The sequence below is a fragment of the Sciurus carolinensis genome, chromosome 3 (assembly GCF_902686445.1).
Source record: "Sciurus carolinensis chromosome 3, mSciCar1.2, whole genome shotgun sequence".
Lineage (NCBI taxonomy): Eukaryota > Metazoa > Chordata > Mammalia > Rodentia > Sciuridae > Sciurus > Sciurus carolinensis.
Window position 1 is genome coordinate 152017185 of NC_062215.1, and position 22973 is coordinate 152040157.

The window sequence follows — 22973 nt, forward strand, 5'->3', positions numbered from 1 at the left end:
GTTTGGTTCCCTTCAGTGTGTGTCTGTTAAGTGCCCACTTTACTAGGGCCCTTAGTGATTAGTTCATGTGAGTTATTTGCCATCAAAGAGCTTACAATGTGCTATTGTTCCACCTTCCCTCTCCTATCACTTTCTCTCTCACATTCCTGTGTAAGGTCTTCTTTACCCCAGTCTTAAATGCTCATATTTATTTATTTGCTTATTTATTATCTATCTTCCCTACAATCCATAGACTCTTCCATAGCAGGATATTTGTATGTTGGGTACTGATGTGAGTACCTGGAGCTGCCTGGCATATTTTAGGTGTTCATTAGCTATATGTCAAATGATTAAATCAAGGAAACATCAGGGAAATACAACTATATACATGAAACAAAGCAGAGTATGACAATCTAAAAAGATACAGAAGCAGATCAGTATTTTTGTGGGGCTCTAACTATATGCATTTTGGGGGGAATTTCTATTTAAGGAAAGGAACAAAATTTTTGAATACAAAAAAGTATATATGTAAATTAATTCTTAGAATGAGAGAAAAATAATTTACGAAGTAAAAATATATAAATAGATGACACAAATTTTTAAATATTTTCTTAATTAAAAATATATTAATACCAAATATGTCATTATTATGCAATTTTTGGCAATTTTGGGCCATATATTTTTAATCACCTCTCCATATGAAATGTAAAATCATTTTTTAGTAGACAATTCAATCTTTAATTAGATAATCAAAATTTTTTTTGTTTAAGAAATGGGACTTGGGATGTATAACCATGGGACTTCACAGATACACACAGTAATCTGTGAAATTGTTATAGGATTGTGTCTTACTAGCATGAGAAATTTAATTCTATGCTGCATTTTCAAGTATATTCCAGTTAGGTAAGAACTTCCCGTTTGTCAAGGTGTCAATGAGAACTGAATTATCTACTTACAGTTTTATACATCTGGTGAATGAAAGATGTATAAAACTGTTTCATAGCCTAGTTTCTGGCTTTGTATACTTCAAATCTCGTTTATCTTCCAGTACCCACATACTTCTAGTGCTGGATACAAAAAGAGCACAGTCATGTCATTATGTCACTTGGTCCTATACCTTTAGTGCCATATCAGTGAGTGAGTTGGCACACTTACATGAGGGACTTAGATGATAGAAAAATGGGGCTATTCTCTATTACTCACCGGAATGACTAGCACTAACTAGAACCTGTGAACCATGCAAAGATAGTCCACTATATTCAAACAAAATATACTATCAGCTCAGTTTCTCTTTAACTGGATTCTAGAAAGTCTCCTGGACGCTGATGGCAGTGTCAACCAGTAGAAAGAAAAGTGTGATATAAGGGACATTAGTGTGATTAGAAGGGACCTGTGATGGAAGGTACTCTTAAAGTCTTTCACATTGGTAAATTTTACCAAATCATAGTCATGTGATCATGTTACTAAGATTCCTCCTGGGATCTTGTGGGGGACTCATGCAAATGAGGGCCCTTGAAGTTACTGTTTATTAGCTCCATGACATAGCTGCATCTGAGTGTTCCAAAGAAGTAGAAATTGTTTATAACTATTGGGAGTAGACCTTAAAAAGAAACGGGATTATAACTGATTATGATGTTAGAAGTGATCATTTAGAGATCAGAGGAGGTAGGGCATTTGTGCGCCTTGGCAGGTGATCCTGTTTGGCATATACCATGTGGCAAAGAATATAGTAGAAGATGTAATTAGAGAGGTAGGTTGGGGGAAACCATTGACATCCTTGAAAACCAGGACAATGAACTGGAGGACAACATGCACATGTTGAATTCCTTCCCTCCACCTCTATGAGTCAGTATACTTTATCTGGATTTATTCACTTATGTGTCTTTATTTATGTTTCTTTGTACTTTGTCTCTTTCATAGAGCATCGGCCTGGCAGAGACCAGAACCTTTGTAAGCATCCCCTGTGGCTTTTCATCGTCATTGCCATGCAACCAGGTGCATGTCCAAGACCTGGCATTAACTGACTCTAAGTGGAATGACAAAGGGATGTTGTAATAGTTTCAATAATTAGCAAAATTGTATATTTGTAGCTATTAGCTAGATTATATGTGAAAACTTCAATAGTTGAAAAACCTGTACTCTCAGGAATGTGGCAAAGATATACTTCAGTTTGAAAGCACAAACATTTTCAGAGAAAGTCAGGAAAAAAAAAAAAAAAAACCTCCTCTTGTTTTTTTTTTTTTTTTCTTTTTAATAGCAGTGGCATTCCAATTTAAGCAGCTTTCCATATACTGAAAGAGCTTTATCATGCATGTGTTCATTCATATCCATTGTGTAGTCACTTTCCTGTGAATTACTTGCATTTGTGCTATTGTGTATTGAACAAGCATGGTTTCTGCAATCTGAATGAAAGAAAAATGGTATTAAGTGTTAGTCAACTTGAACTTCCTTGTTCCTTTTATAGCAATACTGGGAATCTCTTTCCTAATGGGGTAATATTTAAGACTAAAGTTTCTGCACTGCTAAAATTTGACTTGGTTTCTCTTGTGTGGTTTTTCCATCACATCATTTGAAAGCATGTCACAGCTGCTGCATTCATCACAGACAGGCACCGAGGCAGGTCAGGCACTCCTGCGGCGAAAGTGATCTCTTCTCGCTACTTGGCCATAAATTGTATGGCTATTGATATCATTACCAACTTTTTTATGGGTCTCCAGATTTCAGTACTGTGGAGTTTGTTAGGTATCAATTGAAAAGCCCAATCTGATACCCATAAACATCCTTCCAATAAGAAAATCTAGTTGTCTCCAAAAACAAATGATGTACCACTTTCACTAGCCTTCTTTTACTGAGGCTTGACAGGAGTGATAGGAATACTGGCAAGGCATATAAATCAATGGCAAGGGAGAGGCACTGCAGAAGAGAGATGCCCATGTGACTGTGGGTTTCTGTTTGCCCCTTAGAAACTCAGTTTTCACCACTCTTTCCTTTTACCTGCATATTCCTATCAAAACCATTCCTTTTTCTGATTTCTTGAGATTGAAAGAATTGCTGATGAGTTAAAGAGAGATCATTCACCTAATTTCTGTGCACTTACCCATGTAGAGGATGTGACCCCTATGACAGAGAAGTGTCAAATGAATAAAAATGTAACAGAAATCAAGTCCAAAAGACTAGGAACCTATTTTCTCTGGACTTCAATTTTCTTATTGGCTATATAAGTTCTAGAACTTTATCTCTGTAGATCTGGAATGGGACTTTGGTGTGCTCTTCCAACCATACTCATGTTGCCAATGAGGAAAGGGTAGACTCTGAAGCAAAACAGCTTCCTAGAGGTGACACAATGCCAGAGTCACCTTTAGACATGTTCTGACCTACAGTATTTTTGTACCATATTTCTGGAGTACAAACCCATATTTTCATGTCAGGCTCATGCAACAAGTTTTAAAGTTTAAGATAATTGCAAGATACTTATTCTAGGTGCTGATTAATTGCAGACTATTAAGGAAATTGTACTATATAAAACCATGATGCAGCCAATGATACTGTCTTACCATACTGTTAATAATTGATTATCTCACAGAATATATTTCTCCAATTTCTTTAACTCTTACTAATCTGTAAAACTTTTAGCCATTTGCAATTTGCTTTCATGATCCATGTGAAAGATGTACCAATTTAGAAGTATTTCATTTAGGGTATTTAGGACATTTTTAAATATTCATATTTGTCTTTTATTTTAAGTGTCAGCAGCATTGAAGGGAGAGTTGTTTTTTTTTCCCCTCCAACCATCCAAGTGTTTTGGCAATTTGATAATTCAATAACACCGAAGGGATTTTCTAGAGCAAGGGAAAGTTGAGACTCTAAAAGAAACCTGTTTTTTTCCCCTCTTTGCACATCAACAAGTTATCATATTAATCCCAATTCCGTTCTCCATATCCCCACCCAAACTCTCCTCCATGGCTCTGCTAGCTACTCATGATTCGAGATACTTTTTCTTTCTAAGTATTGGAGGGTGGGTAGCATAGAATCCTGAATTTCTTGTCATTTTGTATGAACCTACACTGATTCTTCCACTTTTCCTTCATTCACCTCATGCTTATCTCTACTCACCCATTCTGGAAGCCAATAAGATTTTCAATATCAACTTCATTTGTATTAATCATCATGAATTTGAACAATTACAAATCTAGTCTTTGGTTTCTCAGGCATATCAAGCATTTTAGATTCAAAGCAAATCAGCCTAACACTCAGTGGGCTGAAGCCAAGGTTTGTGTTTTCCCTGAAACGAATCATAGCAGTTGCCAAAACATCCCTATTGCTCTATTCCAAGCAAGAAGTAGAAGTCGGGCTCTAGATGTCTGTTTTATGCTCCTTCTCATTTGTAGGTATGTGTCACCAGTTGCCACATCCCCCCACGACCTCCTCCAGTTTCTCTCCCTGTTTCTACCCGTGACTGCAGAGCCCTGCGTCTTGACATTGCAGTCCCAGACTCTCCACGCTGGAGGCCTCATCTTACAGAATGTCATGTCAGCACTTTGTCTGTGACTGCCCTGGGATGAAATGGCACCAATATGGGTGACAAGCTAGCCTTCTGGTTTTACTCAGGAGGATCATTAACCATCTTTAAATAAATAAATCTCTGCTGCTACTCATTGTACAATTTAGAACATGTGCCTTTGTGACTTTTGATGTGAGGCTTATGTTTAAAACCACTGTTTGTTTTTTCTGCCGCCTACATCATCAGTGTGTTGTGATTCTTCAGGACCTTGGTTTCAATCTCTAAAACAGCCTGTTCTTCAAGCCCCCAGACTTAATATTAAATGATAAGCCAGCTCTATCCAAAAAACATTCTTCAACGTGGAAAACATCCACCTAGTTGTGTATGCATGTGTGTGTGTAAAAACCAGAGACAGAAACTTTCATATAGAAAACACCTTACATTAGTGCCGAGCTTCAAACCTTGCTTGACCCATTGGTATACCAATTTGTGCTTTTAATAAATTGCTGCCTCTTTCAAAATTCTATTCCTCACACTGAATTAGGTGACCCTCCTTTGGGCTGCCTTAGTGACAGTCAAAGGGGACATTGCATAAGTAAAGACACCCCTTTGTTCACCAGTTTCACCATCACTGAAATGCTGATGCTAGACAATGGGAAGATGCGCTATCGTAGGCGCCTGGGAACTGGCTCTGCTTTCTCCTCCCATGAGGTTGTGGCTTGACCAGTGCTAACTGGGTCAACACCTCAAGGACCTGAGGAATCTCACCATCTTCTTGAAGGGGTACAGTGAGTGAGTGTGTGAGATTTTTCTGGAGTGTGGCATGAGCCCTGAGAATACATGGGCTTGTTCCAGTAGGAAGTGAGTTTTTCTTAACATGGTAAAACTTGGTCAAGTGAGGATGAATTCACCAGCAGCTGCATACCCAGTCAAGGACACCGCTCCTGCTCCAAGTCACCTTCTCTTTGGTTTCCATAGTTTCAGTGTGTCTGGCTAAATAAAATAGGGACTTGAGCCACTCTGGACTGTGTGCTTATTGGTATGGATTCTCCAAGTATCCAGACCATAACTCATCTATGTTTACTGACCTTTACACTGTGCTGAAATGTTCTTTGTCCCCACATTTTCTTCTCTAAAAAATAAGCACCACGACTACTCATCTTAATGTCATTGTCCCCCTGCTTGTAAATGTCCTAGTATATAACAGATCCTCAAATATTTAACTGAGTGGGAAAAATATCAGCTGTTATATAAGACTTTATGCATTAATGTTCTTAATATTCCTTCTTTTGAGTTTTGCCTCTAGTGGCTTTTAACTATGATTTCACAGAATACTATTGTTCTTGAGCTGAATTGAAGGCTTCTGCCTTTAAAATCAGAGTCTTTTATCAATTACCTGAAAAATACATTTCCCCCCACTTTCGAACTTCCTTCCCACCCATCATATATTTTTTTTTTTTTCTTGAAAGCTTTGACTTCTATTGTAAGGCTGTATCTAGCTTAGCACAAAATTAGATTTTACTATTTTCATTGACATATCATTCTGTGAAAATTAACTTGCCTTTCAAAAGTTCAGCTTTTTGAGCAGATAATGCTATTCACAACAAGAGCTGTTTCTTCCTTTTCATGGGGGTGGGGAATGGGGAGGAGGAGGATTGCCTGCCTGTAATTGCATAATGGATACCGCCATGTCCTAGGCATTCCTTGTTTTATTTCACCTCCCGTCAGCTCCATAATGTGTTATTACCACCAGGTTTTAAGCAATGAGACTGTGTCACAGAGTAATCCAAGCCCAAGGTCACAGAACCAGCCAAGGGGAAGGTCAGACCATTTGACTCCAAAACCCATTGCTCTGTCCACCCTCTTGGCACATGACAGTGGCATTAGTGTTTATGCTCTACTGTTAAATTGTAAACTCCTTCAATGCAGAGATTCTGGTCATTTGTCCCATGGAGGACAGTGGATGGATTTGTCGTCTCCTTATTTCAGTTAGCTTCATTTGGGAAATGTGACTTCTCTTTATATCCAAGCATGGACCTAGAGTATCTTCAGTACTTACCATTCTTTGTCTTCCATTGTACATCACAATGTATCTCACTGTCTTTAAGCTGTAACTTGGCCTCTTCCTCACAGCCACCTTCAAATGGGGTTGGTGACTGAAAAAATAACACAAGGAAAGGTTGTTAACTCTCTGAGATAACAGTTCATATTTTAAAATGCTCATTATTAATTCCAATATGGAATAATTTACATTTGCTATTAACACATTAAGACAGCCAAAGAAAAATGGGAAAGTGACTCAACAGGAGACATTCAAATGTGAAGTTTAAAATTAAAAACAAAAAAAAAGCAGAGAGAAGAAAACTTTTTTTCTGATGAGCTAAGAGTATGTTAAAGATCTAGCCATCTTAAAGTTTATTTGTAACATTTTGGGAATTTTACTTTTGTGTGTTAATTATTCATTAAATTAATTTTTAACAGACACATAAAATTGTGAAAATTGTACGTGTTAATGGCTACCATGTCAAGCTTTTAAATGTTCCAAATAGGTGATGCACTGGTACAAAACTGAACTGTCACCTTCTGGGAAGTCACACTAATACTGTGTAACTTATTGATTGAATTCACAAAGCTAAATGTGCTCTACTTTAAAATGTTGCCTTAAGAAATCTAGCCTTTTGTCATTAAAATAAAGGTGGACAGTGTGACAGGACATGGGCATGTATCCTTAAAGTTGAAGGAAAACTATCTACTGAAGCTTCTTTTTTTAAAAAAAGTGTTTATTAACCAAGAAAAAGCACGTTACAGGCACACATGTATACTGTGACATTCATATGTATGTGACTCAGTGGAAAAACCATTATAACTAAAATTGTCCCTCACTAAGATTTCCTTTTCTGTGCCTCTGAATCAACTTGTTTTTGATAATAAGGAAACACTTTGGTGACCCATGGCATTCCTTGTGTTTTGGTTATTTGTTTTGTCCATTTGGGGATTATTGAGGTACACTGTCTGGTCAGTTTAAATGCTTGGGAAAAAAAGCCAAAGTTTGATGGAGTTTACTCCGTTTTCTTTGTGATTTTAAAGATAACAGGGTGCTTCTGAGGATACTGCACCGAGACTGACGTGTTCATTTCATGTTGCTAGTAATTCCAGGGCTTACTGGAATTAAGCCTGAAAGGAGTTCAGTTTTCAGATCACCTGAGGAAGGGAAAAATACCGGTGTGAGACTGGACTTTATGGTGCTTTTTCTTGCTTCTACTCTTTTTGTTTTTCAAAAAAATGTTTTATTTAGGAAACTATTTGCCAACCATACAATTATAGGTACATAAGTTGCTTAAGAAATTTTGGAGATGGAGGTGGAAAAGGTGGGGAATAATGTAGGGATATAGCCATTAATAAAAAAAAAAAAAAAAAGAAGAAAGGAATGAGAACTGAGACTTAATAATACCTTAATGGCATGGTGTCCGTTCCTTGAGTAGCAGGTTAATTTCTTATTATGAAATAATTTATTTTTAAAAAGCCATCTCCTACCTGGACAAGGATGAAAAATATTAACAATTCTGTGATTTTTACAAAACAAGAATGTAGACATATATAAAATTAGTTTTATACATAACTTAAAACATAAAAGATAAATGTTCCTTTAAACTGCAATAGCTTCAGAGAGTTGGGAATTATTTTCAGACTATTGATAAATGGGAAATTGCATTTCAACTATTTTCAAGTCTTTTCCCAAAAGCACAAATAAAATGTTAATTTTTATGTGAAAGTGATTTTTAAACCACAAGCAGATTTTTTTTTTTTTTTTTTTTTTAGATTTTTCTCTATGGTGGCCAATTTTGTATAAAATGTTATTTTTGGCCTAATTACAGATGGAGTAGTTAGGCCGCCAGCTCTGCTAAGGTTGAATTTCATTTGAACTTTCTAATAGTATGATCTTTTTTTCAGAATTTAATAACTGACTCAAATATTTAATAGTGGAAGGCTTTATTAAATTAAAAAGAAATCAGGGTATATTTTTAGAAGAACTAACTTATTTTCTTTATCAGTTTTATCTACTTTGAGAGAAAGGAAAGTGAATGGAACCAATCTCTTTGTGTACTTAAATAGACATTAATGCTATGACCCCAGCAAATAATTTATTTCAGTATGTATCATTGTTCAAAAGATTTGAGAAGCACCAAATGGCAGTCATAACTATACTTCTAGCTCTACTGAATAGCAATTTAGACTGACTGCATGAACCTCTTCATTTGTCTTCTGGATAATCATTCTTTTTAATAATCACATATATTTTCTAGATCCGTTTTTAGATTGCCCATTGTCCACTTCTGCACTGCCTAACAGTGCCTGTTCAGTGGAATGGCTTGTTTTAAAATGCAATAGAGGGAAGATGAGAGTTGAAAGATTTTGTTTGCACGTGTCACTCTGTATATAGATGACAAAAGATCATTAAATGCTCTGATTTACAAGCATCCTTAGAAATAGAGTATTTTTACATAAAAGCCTGTTGTAAACCTTTTTAATTAAAACATAGTTGTGCCATGTTCTCTTTTTCCCCCAGGACTCTTTTGACCTCTCACCTCCTATTTTGTCTTGTAGGCACTCCACTGCTGGTGAGGAGAAGCAGTGACCCAGCGCCAGGGCCACCTGCTGATGCCCAGCCAAGCTCTTCACACCCCAGTGGCCAGAGTCTGAAACCTGTTGTTTCAGTAGGTATCCTGCCGTTTGCATTTCTACTGAGAGATCAAAGTCCTTCCCCGTAGTCTAACTGAGGCTTTGCAGTCTGGAAGGCCAATTGATAATTAGAGATCTTTTGCTAAGATATACAGTGGTATAATTATAATAATAGTGCAATATAATTGCATATAGGTGCAATGATAGCCATTATATATAACTCCGATTATGTGTCAAACCCTATTTTCAGTGTTTTATTTTGTCATCTAAACTTCTGCTTCGAGGTAAGTTTTATCTTCATTTTACTGATAAGGAAACTGAAGCAGAAGGAGGTTTAGAAATTTAAGTCCACATAGGAGGTGGCAGAGCCAGGAAATTAACCCAAGTGGTCTGGCTCTAAAGATCATCCACATGTGGTAGTACATACCCGTAATCCCAGTGGCTTAGGAGTCTGAGGCAGGAGAATTACAAATTTGAGGTCAGCCTGGGCAATTTGGTGAGACTCTGTCTCAAAATGAAATCTAAAAAGAGCTGGGGATGTAGCTCAGAAGCAGAATGCTCCTGGGTTCAATCCCAACACCCTCCACCCTACCCTCATAAACTAAAAACCAGGCTTTGAACCAGCAGACTATACCACTGCATGTCCTTCATCCTGTGGCTTCAAAATACCCAAAGATGCAGTTTATACATTTTTGCTCTAATAACACAATGCTTTGCAAAATCATACCAGGATAAATAGTGATATAGTTTCAAGTTCTCAATGACATGGATATGCAGTGTGACTATTAGATTTCTAGAATTCATCATTCAAAGTAGATAAAAATAAAATTATATACCCAAACTCCTTATAACCAGATATACTTAAAACTACTATACTTACATCCATATGTCAAATGGAGAATAATTTATTGAAGAGATTATATCTTCCTTCCATATAGGATTGTGGGATCTTTATTGTAATTCCTATTTGCTTTGAAAAGGTGTAAATATTGCACTTCATCCATTCAAATGGCCTGAGAGTTAGATTTTGATTAATAACTACATATCATTGCAATAGGGAATCCTTAATAACATAACCATATTAAAAAGTTAGTTTCTAAAAGCAATTCTTCCATTTTGAGTCTCACTATCTATAGCAACTTGAGAAAAAAAAGCAACATATTATAGGTATATCAGAATGCTGAATGGATTAAACAGATTCTTCCAGTTTGGTCTATGGTTTTCTTATCAAGAACCAGTGCCAATATTATGAGGTAAGAATTGCTATACAAAACCACTGGGCACGTACTAATATATTTGTGGCAATGTTTTGCCATATTTCTTCCTTTAAACAGAGAAGTAAATGTCTTGAAAGTATTTTAGGTGTAATATTCTCTCACTTTCCTACTTAAAACTCTATCCTTTTAAGGAATTATATTTAATGTAACTTTAATAAAAATCAGGTGTGTGTGGTCTACTTTAATGATGAATATAAACAAGACCAGTATGTGGTGAATGCTGATGGCTTTTTTTTTTTTTTTTTTTTTTAACCCACTGATTGAGACCATGTTAAGCCTAAATATATTGGTTTGGGGAAAGAGAATTATATAAATGAGAGAACAGTTGCATAAAAGAATAACTACAATTTAGTATTGATTTTTATGGTATCTGTATAACCTAAAATGAAAGTGTATTTGAATATCATTTGCATATAGGAAATCCAGTCTAGTTTATCTTTCCATCACACAAAATCAGCTCTTACACCAATTAAAATGTTACCATTTCTCTAAAATGAAATTAGGGTTACTATCTTTATGATAGATTCCATAGTCTCACCAAAATATCACATCATGAGTTCCAAGTTAGGGTGTGAGGCAGGATGACATTATTACTAGCAGAGACACATATCCTTTTTCATGAAGAAATGCTGGAACCTCAAATCCTTGTACCTCATTTTTTTCTGTAGAGTGGAAAGAAAAACAGTTTTATCCAGAGTGAAAAGGAAAACCGGTATTTCCTCCTTTCCTCTCAGTGTCTGTGCATGACAGCCTGAGACCTAAAATTAGAGTCTGGTCCTTGACTTGCCATGGGATAGAAGCACATCTTATAACCTCCATGGACATTTGTAAACCTAACATTCCCAGGTACAAACTGATTTATTATATATCTAGTATCCAGATATGGAAGGTGCTCAGTGTATTTGTTTTGGACTTAGGGAAGCAAGACATATAAATCTGGGGAAAGTCCTAGAAATTCTCAGCAATTAACCTGCTTGAAAATTAATTATTAATCTAAATCAGTCTCTTCTCTGTTCCCCCAAAACAATCTGTCAGGCAAATGTTTATCTGTTCAAAGAGTTGGTTCACCCCAGGCAAGAGACAGATGTTTTAACTGCCCTATAGTGAAACACTCAGTGAAGTTAATAAATAGACAGTAGGAGGGGTCTATTTTTACCTAGAAAAAAGATAGTCATTTTTGTGTGTTATAACTTTATTCATATATTTCTGTTTATCTGAATTTGTAGACTATTTAGATCTACATTGCCCAGCATGATAGCTACTAGCCACACATGGCTATGAAACACTTGAAATAGAGCTGATCTAATTTGAAATGTGTTTGAAGTGTATGTGCACACTGCATTTCAAAGACTGAAGTATGGAAAAAAATAACATCTCATTAATCATTTTTATACTGACTGTTGAAATGATTATATATTTGGTATTTGGGGTTAAGTACAATATATTATTAAAACTATTTTCACCTGCTTCTTTTTACTTCTTCATAATGTGCTACTAGAAAGTTCAAATTCACAGCTGTTTTTGTTATTCCATTTATATTGTATAGTGAAACTCTGAACAGAAGTAAAATTGAGTATAGCAATAATGAAATGATTGGAGATCTTTGGGGGAAGATCTTTGAGGTCCATGTCATCTCCCAGGTGAAAGTATGGTTGAACTTGTATACAGCAAGTCCTGATCCATACATTTGGTTCTAGTGTAACTATTAACAGTGACCCCATTGACTCTCAGAGGAGTTCATGTATGGATGTCAATTTTGTGGCACCCTGCATACAGCCCTATAGTTACTTTCATTGTTGGCTCAATGGTAAGAGAACCATAGAAACACAACAGGCACAACTCTCAGTTGTGAACACGTTACAGAGCAGCTTCTGTGTTAAGCACCTGAGTCCAGAAGGGTGCACTGTGAGACTTAAGGTTCTAGTCCATCTCTCAGATTCTACAATTTACGGGATGCTTCCTCCATAACTTCAGTTGTTCTTTACTTGATTCCCATTATTTGATAAGTTATGATGAATACAGGGAATGTGTGATAATGTAGCCATGTAACAACCAATATGAAAAATAATAGCTTAAAAAAAAATCTATGTTCAATTGCATTTCAGTCCAATATCCAAGGGTGGGGGGAGGGAAACAATCAAAATTTCCATCTCTTAAACAGAGTGTTCACATGTAAGTAATTCACAGATGGCAGGACCCCAAGTGGGTTATGTTCAATCATTCCCAAGAAATGAAACTTATAACCCATAACATAAGAATCTGAAGAATGAATATTTGACACATTTGATTATGTTGAAATATTGCCTTTAAGACCACAGTTGATGACTGTTATTTTTAGTTGCACTTCATTAGGTTTAGCAGAGAGGGAAAAGTTTTCACTGATGCCCAGAGATGTGTGGTTTTTAAAAGTTAGAAAAGTTGCACTTATTTTTGGCTAAGTTATTACAAATTGGTTATTTAAGACGTACACTCTGGAACATGTTGGAGTTTTAAAATGGGCTTAAATAAGCAACATCACATTTTCTGCAAGCTTCATATTTGTTTATATAGGTAAGTCACCAAATCTCAGTATTTGTTACTTAAGGTACCACCAGATATTACCACAGAAATTTGTTTCATTTATTCCTCTTTTCATACCAGAATAGTACAATTATTAATGTGCAGATAGCAATGGCTATTTATCTTCCAAGACAATAGCAAATCCAGTTCTACAGACTGCTTTTGAATTAAAGAAAGAGAATCCTGGGCACTGAGTATTTCTTAGGGACAGTCTGCTTATGAGAAGTCTTACCTCCCTTCCCTTGATTGCAACCTGGTGTTCTTGGCTTGAGGGCATGCCATAAAACTAGGTCCTTGAAATTGATGTTCCTGAATTTGCGGATGGAACAGAACTCTAAAACAGATGTGATTTTTTTTTCCTTAATATCCGGTTAACTACCATAGTTGTTTTGTGTCTTAATGACTGTTTATAGTTTTAAATTTAACCCTTAAGGCAAATTGATCCTGCAGGGTGAGTAAATTAAAAAGTGGATTCCTGAACATTATAGTACTGTGATCATTCTCAGATAGTAAAGGACATTGTTCTAAAATCATTGCTTATTTTGTATTTCCAAAATTAAGAAACTATTGGTCTGTCTTTAAAAACAAATGTGTCATATATAAGTAAAACTAAACTGGCAGTTTTTGTGGTTGTTAAATTGGAAGTCCATGAATGGGTTGCAGGGAGTCTGGTAACTCTGAAGTTGTATGCCGTGACATCCGGTGTGTGTATGTCTGTTTATTTCTCTAAAAAGATTCTATCACTCTTTAAATTTTACAACAAAATTGCAATATTAAGAACCACCAGTTTTTTGGTTGGATAAAATAGTGCAGGGAAGCCAATTCTCAAAACAGGAAGGATGATAGAGATTAAACAGAGAATGATCTCCCCTCCCTGAAAATATATATTAATTAAGGTTATTTGATCGCATCATCATCTTTTCTTACCAAAACATAGCATAGAAAGTCAGAATTTTAAGTTAAATAGAAGTTTTTAAATTTCTGCACTGAGGGGTTAAAAATATCTGTTTATTCAGTAGCAGCATCATTTTTAGCAACTCTAAGATTAGGGATAAAGGACTCAGACTAGTTACAGAAAGACATCCTAAGGGGACAGGTTTCCTTTTATCCAGTGCGTTCTGCTGGAAGTGAAATACAATGTTCTTTGCAGATTTTGGGATTTTATCAGCAAATATAGTAGCTGATAGTTACTAGTGAGAGGAAGTATTTCCAACGAATAGCCACATTCTGTGTCTTGCATATAATGCCATAGAGAATTGGTTTGAGAAATTTCCCCTTGTATGGCACATACCTTCCCATGTGTATCATGTACATTGAAGACATAGTTGATGTTTCTAAGATGCATGAGAGAAATTGCTGAGATATTACAGATAAAATTAAATTGTCTTGGCTCTTAGGATTGAAACTCATTGAATTGCCGCTGAGGTCAGAGGACTTTAGATTATGAGTTGGTGACTATCAAAGTCCTACATAAAACTTAGCAAACATTCTGAATGACCAAACCATATTTTCTACCCATTAGATATTCACTTATGTAGCCATAGAAACACCAGAATAGTATAATGGTTGTAGGTGCCAGGATATATTGAAAGAAAGTTTCTATCCATTGCCTTCTAATGAGGAGAGATGGATGCTGAGAAGCAAGGGGAGGGAGAAATAGCATGTAGTATATAATTGCATTATTTAGAGATACTGAAGCCTACAAAAGGTTTTTCTTTTCTCCCCCTGACACAGTGATTTAATAATAGTCCTGGTGTTTGTAACTCCAGCTGTTCACGCTGTGTGCTGATAAGACCAGAGCTTGGAGACACATTGCAACGATGGTTTTCATATGGCTTTGTTTTCAGGAGATAAAGCTGCCAACCAATATTTCAGGGAGCCAAATGTTTACTTATTTTGGCAAGTTTAGGCAGCTTCATTTCTGAAGCAGTTATGCTTGTAAGACTCACGTTCAGGTAGGAAAAATTCAGAAGTCCAATTTATTCTGCAGCAGAGTCGTTTTGTTTTAACCATATCTTACAAAAATTGGTAAAGCAAATTTGGATTATCTGAATGTCTGCACCATGACCAGTCACACACCCTGGAAGTGTGATCCCTGTTCAGGTGTGCACTTCCCCATTATTCATCTTGGGTCTGATCCAAAACTGAAAATCTGAATGAAAGATCACTATTCAGAGTTCACTTTCAGCAATTAAAAATCTAACCCTGACAGGTTGTCTTTGCTATTTTTTCTTGAGCTGCACATAAGGAAAACAGAATGAGTTTGTGTCAAAATAAAATGATCCCTTCAGCAAGGTGCCATCTGAACAGCCTAAGACGTAATTCCTGTCCTCAGGAAACTTGCACCCTACTTACAAAGACCAGAAATAGAGCCCCTAAGAACCCTCTCAGACTGTGAGCCTGTACCAGCATATCAAGCAACATCTATAACCTTCCATCTGAATGTTCTTTGCCTTTGGTCTGCACTGTACTCTGCTCGGCCTTCCCACCCCCTGAAGGGAAGTGCCATACGCAGTGTCTCTATTAGTCCTTACTTCCCTGAAGTATAACTGTTTGTTCAAATGTCTGCATTTTTTTCCAAACCCTGAGCTCCTTAGAGGTATGAACCAGATTTCTCAATTTTGTACTTGAACCCCAGGCACAGAGTGGGGCACATGACTAAATGGTCAAAACTTTCATTTCTGAGATGGACAGGATGAAATCAATTCAACAACTTTTAAGCAATTTTAATTTCTATTGTACAGATGTGTGTTTTATTTTGTATATATGAATGCATGTGTGTGTATGAATTAGATTGGGAAATTCTCTGTTTAAAAAATGGTGTTGCTTCCCAAATAGTTTCAATTTAGAATATTCTGTTTTAGGACAATGTGTTACTTGTTTCTTCTTTGTGTTGTCAAGGAGAGAGATGTTTAAACATAACTTCTCTACTTTGAATAGCTTGTGGGTTGGTGGCTGAGATCAGCAGTTTGAATTGTGAAATCTACTTCATCTTCTAAGAATTCTAGCAATGACTTCAGCATAGAAATTGATTCTGAGAAAGAGTACAAATTATAGGAAGAAAAAAAAGCCTTGGCAATTAAAGATCATTAGTTTTGTTGTTGTTGATGATGATGTTTTATTTGTTTGTTTTTTTACCGCTGAGCTACTTCCCCAGACCTTTTTATTTTTATTTTTTATTTTTTTTTATTTTGAGACACAATTTCAATAAATTGTTAAAGGTTTTGCTAAGTTGCTAAGGCCAACATTGAACTTGAGATCCTCCTGCCTCAGTCTCTGTAGTGACTGGGGTTACAGACAGGTGCCACTCTCTGCCACTAGTTATAAATCATTATTAGGGTTAATTTTGCAAGTGAACATGACAGATGAACGGAGAATAGAAATTAACATGCATGCAGTTGGAGTCAGATACCTGAGTTCTTCCTCTTTGTCAGCAAAATTGTAAGTTCTAACAATTATAAAGTTAACAATCCTGGTTGTTGTATCTTTGTAATCATCTAAAAACTGCGTCAAAGAATTTAGAAAATTCTTTGTTAGAGTAGAAATTTGGGGACAATTTCTTTTACCCATTCCACCTAAAGATTTTCCCCTTCTAAATTATCTTCCTACTCCATCTTTGTTAAGATTTTTTCTGGATTCAACTGATATATAAGATTAAAAATAGCCCTGGTATGTGAATTAATTAAAGTGTGAGAACATTTACAAGGTGTTTCTTAGCAAAACACTAATAAACATATCAAACTCATTTTAACAGTGTGGGCAGGTCCAATTTAACAATGTTGTTAGAAATTTGCTAAAGGTGATGTTTAAAATAATTTTAGTCCAAAGGACAAGATCCTGTATCCTGATTGCATCAATAACTATGCACCCCTGAGAAAAGTATTTAAATTGTGAATGATTTCCTCAGAAATTTTACATAACAAAAAGGAAATAATAGAGAACCTGTGCAAACTCCAGATTTTTGTGACTTAAACATACAAACTAGTGGCTTCAAGTTTCCAGATGTGAATTATTAACTTGGCATGAAGTCAGTTGAATTTTATTTTAATATCTTAAAATTTATAAATGTTCTTGGAATTAGGATATCTCCCCATCTAAAATACAAGTCGTCTATTTTCATTTACCAAGTGAATAATTTAGAGAAACATTTTTTTTAAAAGATGCACATGTACAGGGGCAGAACAGCCTGAAAATGTGCCTGTGTCTCCATATGTATATGCACACCTTCTTTGGAGGTAGTGTGCCGCCAGAATCTGCAGACAAATGTGCATTAGTCATGGTACTTTGAGGGAAAGTCCAGGGTAAGAATTGCTCTCATCTTCTTTCTGTTGGAGCTTTCTGTGATTTGGACACTTAGGAAAGTTGATGGCATGGACAGAAAGGATTAGTGAGAGTTTATCTTGGGTAGAAGCATAGCTGGTATTGAAAAGAAAACTATCTTTTTTTTTTTTTCCTTGAGGATGGTGTAACTCAGATGTCTCTTCTGATGAGGGATTTCCCCCCCATCCCACACACACACACCCAACATAAACTCTTCTGAAGCACAAGTTTCATTTTGGTTTTCGCTTGCAAAGTCTAATCATAGAATGACATTGTACAGACATTTAAAAGACTTTCCTTCTCAGGAGGGTGGCCCCTTTCCTAATAGCTGTGTGCTATAAAACTGAGTTCTGATTTAGATGAATCACATTTTAAAAGTAGCTACTGTGTGTGTTTTATGCTTGTGGAAACAGAGAGCGTCCTCATAACCAGCATGTGAGCTTGTCACTACACAGCTTTTGATGTCTGAGGAGATGATCACAGGGACATCTGGAGTGAGTTAGCGTTGAAGTAACTGGTGTGCAGCGCGGGAGAATCCAGAGCCTTCTGACAGGCTTAAACCAGTTTTTAAAGAGTCACTACTTTTAGCAAATCTTTTTTAACTTCCATCTGGCCTAAAATTTTCAAACTGACTCAGCCTAGGTGTTTTCCACCTGATTTTACAGTTTTCTTTCCAGGTAGAATTCCCTACCTCCTAAGCAAGAATGGGTGAATGGCACCTGTTGCAAAAAATAATAAAGGGCTGTCCCTACTATAAAAAGAAAAAGTTGGAAAATAAAAGAAAAAGGTGTAAAATGCATCAGAGGTCAGAATCAACTGACTTGCTTAAAGAGCATCTTGTCTCCTTTTTTTCTGCTTTAAGTTTCAATCACTATCAATCACCCAGGTCTTCTTAATTTTAACTTCCAAATAAAATACATTTGACATTCAGCTATATTCTTGTAAAGATCAAAAATAAACAAATATGCCTCAAAGCAGCTAATATTGTCATAGTCTGATTCTCCATATTCAAAACACCTTTCAAAAACTCACATTAACCAGAATTTTATTTGAATTGTCTCATAAAATATAGGCATTTGTTTAAAGGCTGTGTAATTTGTTCAGTGAAGTCCCTTATCCAAAATGCTTAGTACCAGAAGTGTTTTGGATTTGGGATTTGGGCTAGGGGGGAGGGGTGGGTTTTGAATATTTAATATACAGACTGAAGGATGAGAACCATGTCTGAACATGAAATTGGTTTGTGTTTCATATACACCTTATACACACAGCAGTCTGGAGGTGATTTATACAGTATTTTCAGTGTGTTTGCATTTGACTAGAACCTATCATATGAGGTCAGTTGTGGCATTTTCCACAAGTAGCATCATGTTGGCACTGAAAAAGTTTCAGATTTTGGAGCATTTCAGATTTTCAGATCAGGGATGCTCAGCCTATATGAGAGAATTCATGTTTGTTTTGTGAATAAAATTATTACATACTACTATATGTGTAAACGTATTTATCACACTTGACCTCCTGTCTAGAAATCCCTGGTACTCCCCATGCCTCCAGGCTTCATGTTAAATTTCTTGAGATAACTTCTCCCCCCTTTTTTATGTGGTAAAATACACATAATAATTATCATCTTCTTGTGTGCGTGTGGTGTGGGGATCCAGTGCAGGCCTCCCACATGGTGGGTAAGGGCTCTGCCACTGAGCCCCCATGGTACCCATTTTTCAGTGCACAGAGCAGTGGTACAGCTACATTCACATCCATGTGCCTCCGTCATCACTCTCTCTCTGGAATGCTTCCTCTTACAAAACTGAAGCCCTACACTCATGAAACAATAAGTGGCCACTCTCTCCTCCCTTTAGCCCCTGAAAACTGCAAGTCTGCTTTCCCTAAGATGGTGACAATCCTTGATGCTTCATATAAATGGAGCCATGCAGCATTTATCTTTTTGTGTCTGGCTAATTTCACTTCCCATGATGTTCTCAAACTTCATTCATGTTGTTGCATGTCAGAAATGCCGGCCATTTTAAGGCCAAATTTATATTCTATTGTACAATTATACCACATTTTGATTATTCGTCTGTTGATGAATAATCACTTTGGTTGCTTCTACATTTTACCTGCGGTGAACAATGCTATTATAAACATGGGTGTATAAATCTCTTCAAAATCCTATTTCCCATTCTTTTAGGTTTATACATAGAAGTTGAGTTCCTAGATCATATGATGATCCTATTTTTCATTTTTTCCTGAACAACCAAATTCTTTTCCACAAGAGGTGTGCCATTTAACACTTCCACCAAGATCACACAAGTGTTCCAATTTCTCTATATCCTCATCAACACACTTTTTAAAATTATTTTTCTTTTAATGTAGCCATTCTAATGAGTATAAGATATTTCACTGTTGTTTCCTTTTGTGTTTCCCTAATGATTTGCATGTTGGACATCTTTTGAAGTACTTCATAGCCTTTTTTGTATGTCCTTTTGAGATATGCCTACTTGAGTCCTTTGCCTATCTTTGAATTGTGTTTTTTTAAATTTTTTATTGTTGAGTTTTAGGAGTTCTCTATTTATTCTGGGTGTTAATCCATTATCAGGTAAATGATTTATGGTGTTTTCTTCCCTTCTGTAGGTTGCCTTTTTCATTCTGTATATTGTGTCCTTTGATACACATTCTTTTTTTTTTACTTTTTTTTTTATTTTTTTACGTTTACATAGGGTAATGATGTTTATTTTATTTTTCCCCTCCCCCCCACCCCTCCCACCCCTCTTTTCCCTCTACACAGTCCTTCTTTCCTTCATTCTTACCACTCTCCTTAGCCTAACTCTAAACCTAACCCTAAACCTAATGCTAGCCCGTCCCACCCCCCATTATATGTCCTCATCCGCTTATCAGCGAGATCATTCGTCCTTTAGTTTTTTGAGATTGGCTTATCTCACTTAGCATGATATTCTCCAATTTCGACCATTTGCCTACAAATGCCATAATTTTATCATTCTTCATTGCGGAGTAATATTCCATTGTATAAATATGCCACAGTTTCTTTATCCATTCATCAACTGAAGGGCATCTAGGTTGGTTCCACAATCTGGCTATGGTGAATTGAGCAGCAATGAACATTGATGTGGCTGTATCTCTGTAGTATGCTGATTTTAAGTCCTTTGGGAATAGGCCAAGGAGTGGGATAGCTGGGTCAAATGGTGTTTCCATTCCAAGCTGTCTGAGGAATCTCCACACTGCTTTCCAGAGTGGCTGCACTAATTTGCAACCCCACCAGCAATGTATGAGTGTTCCTTTTTCACCACATCCTCGCCAACACCTATTGTTGCTTGTATTCTTGATAATCGCCATTCTAATTGGGGTGAGATGAAATCTTAGGGTAGTTTTGATTTGCATTTCCCTTATTACTAGGGATGTTGAACATTTTTTCATATATCTGGTGATTACTTGTACATCTTCTTCTGTGAAGTGTCTGTTCATTTCCTTAGCCCATTTGTCGATTGGATTATTTGCATTCTTGCTGTTGAGTTTTTTCAGTTCTTTATAGATTCTGGAAATTAGCGCTCTATCTGAGGTATGGTTGGCAAAGATATTCGCCCACTCTGTAGGCTCTCTCTTCACATTTCTGATAGTTTCCTTTGCTGACAGAAAGCTTTTTAGTTTGAATCTATCCCAGTTGTTGATTCTTGCTTTTATTTCTTGTGCTATGGGAGTCCTGTTAAGGAAATCTGATCCTAAGCCAACAAGTTGAAGATTTGGACCTACTTTTTCTTCTATAAGATGCAGGGTCTCTGGTCTGATTCCAAGGTCCTTGATCCATTTTGAGTTGAGTTTTGTGTAGGGTGAGAGATAGGGGTTTAATTTCATTCTATTGCATATAGTTTTCCAGTTTTCCCAGCACCATTTGTTGAAGAGGCTATCTTTTCTCCATTGCATATTGTTGGAACCTTTGTCTAGTATGAGAAAATTGTATTTATTTGGGTTTGTGTCCATGTCCTCTATTCTGTACCATTGATCTACCTGTCTATTTTGGTACCAATACCATGCCGCTTTTGTTACTATTGCTTTGTAGTAGAGTTGAAGATCTGGTATTGCAATACCCCCTGCTTCGCTCTTGCTACTGAGGATTGCTTTAGCTATTCTAGGTTTTTTATTCTTCCAGATGAATTTCATAATTGCTTGCTCTATTTCTGCAAGGTACATCATTGGGATTTTAATTGGAATTGCATTGAATCTGTATAGCACTTTAGGTAGTATAGCCATTTTGACGATATTAATTCTGCCTATCCAAGAACATGGGAGATCTTTCCATCTTCTAAGGTTTTCTTGAATTATAAAGGCCATCTACGCTAAGCCCATGGCTAATATCATTCTAAATGGTGAAAAACTGAAAGCGTTCCCCCTAAAAACTGGAACAAGGCAGGGATGCCCTCTTTCACCGCTTCTATTCAACATCGTCCTTGAGACTCTAGCCAGAGCAATCAGGCAAACCAAAGAAATTAAAGGGATACGAATAGGAAAAGAAGAACTCAAACTATCCCTGTTCGCTGATGACATGATTATATATTTAGAGGAACCTGGAAATTCCACCAGAAAACTTTTAGAACTCATAAGTGAATTCAGTAAAGTAGCAGGTTACAAGATCAATGCTCATAAATCCAATGCATTTTTATACATAAGTGATGAATCTTCAGAAAGAGAAATTAGGAAAACTACCCCATTCACAATAGCATCGAAAAAAATAAAATACTTGGGAATCAATCTCACAAAAGAAGTGAAAGACCTCTACAATGAGAACTACAGAACACTAAAGAAAGAAATTCAAGAAAACCTTAGAAGATGATACACATTCTTAATTTTCATGTAGTCCATCCTATTTGGTTTGTCTGTGTCTTTTGCGTCATATATAGGAATTCATTGCTAAATCCACTATTATGAAGATTTTCCCCATGTTTTGTTCTAAGAGTTGTGTAGTTAGCTCTTACATTTAGGTCTTTGATCTATTGTGAGTTAACTTTTGTGAATGATGTTAGGTAAAGGTCCAACTTTATTTTTTCTTTTTTTTTGGGGGGGGATGTTAATAATAGTTTTTATTGCACAGCTTTGTAAAAACTATTTTTTTCCCACCAAAATATTGCTAACATTCTTCACAGAACTAGGAAAAACAATCCTAAAATTTGCATGAAGCCACAAAAAGACTCTAATAGCAAAAGCAATGTTGACCAAAAAGAACAAAATAGAAAGCACATCTGATTTCAAAATATGCTACAAAGTTATAGTAATAAAAAGTAGTATGGTATTGCTAGAAAAACAGAAAACAATAGGTCAGTAGAATAGAATGGAGAGCCTAGAAGTAAATCCACACACTGTAGCCTATTGACCTTCAACAAAGGTGACAGGAATATGCATGGAGAAAGGACAGTCTTTTCAAGAAATGTTTCTGGGAACTTTGGATTTCTGCCTGCAAAAAAAGGAAGCTGGACTCCAGTTTCTCACCACATGCAAAAATCAGTTCAAAATGGATTTATTTCAGAAGAAACCAGCCCCACACTATGAGACATGACTGAGATAGAAGAGAGAGACAGATAGATCCAGGATTGCATAGAGTCCAATTTGTTGGGTACTTAGAGACAGAAACATGTCTTAGAATCCAGCGTCACAGG

The 22973-nt window shown here is 36.3% G+C and overlaps 1 protein-coding gene across 1 annotated transcript in view; it reads left to right on the plus strand.

Moving 5' to 3' along the window:
- The window catches only part of Pard3b (par-3 family cell polarity regulator beta), a 1015658-nt gene that overhangs the window by 446231 nt on the left and 546454 nt on the right, over window positions 1-22973 (plus strand). The window contains exon 4 of the mRNA XM_047544116.1: window positions 9086-9195. Coding sequence (XP_047400072.1) covers window positions 9086-9195 — 110 coding nt within the window. The remainder of the gene's footprint in view (window positions 1-9085; window positions 9196-22973) is intronic.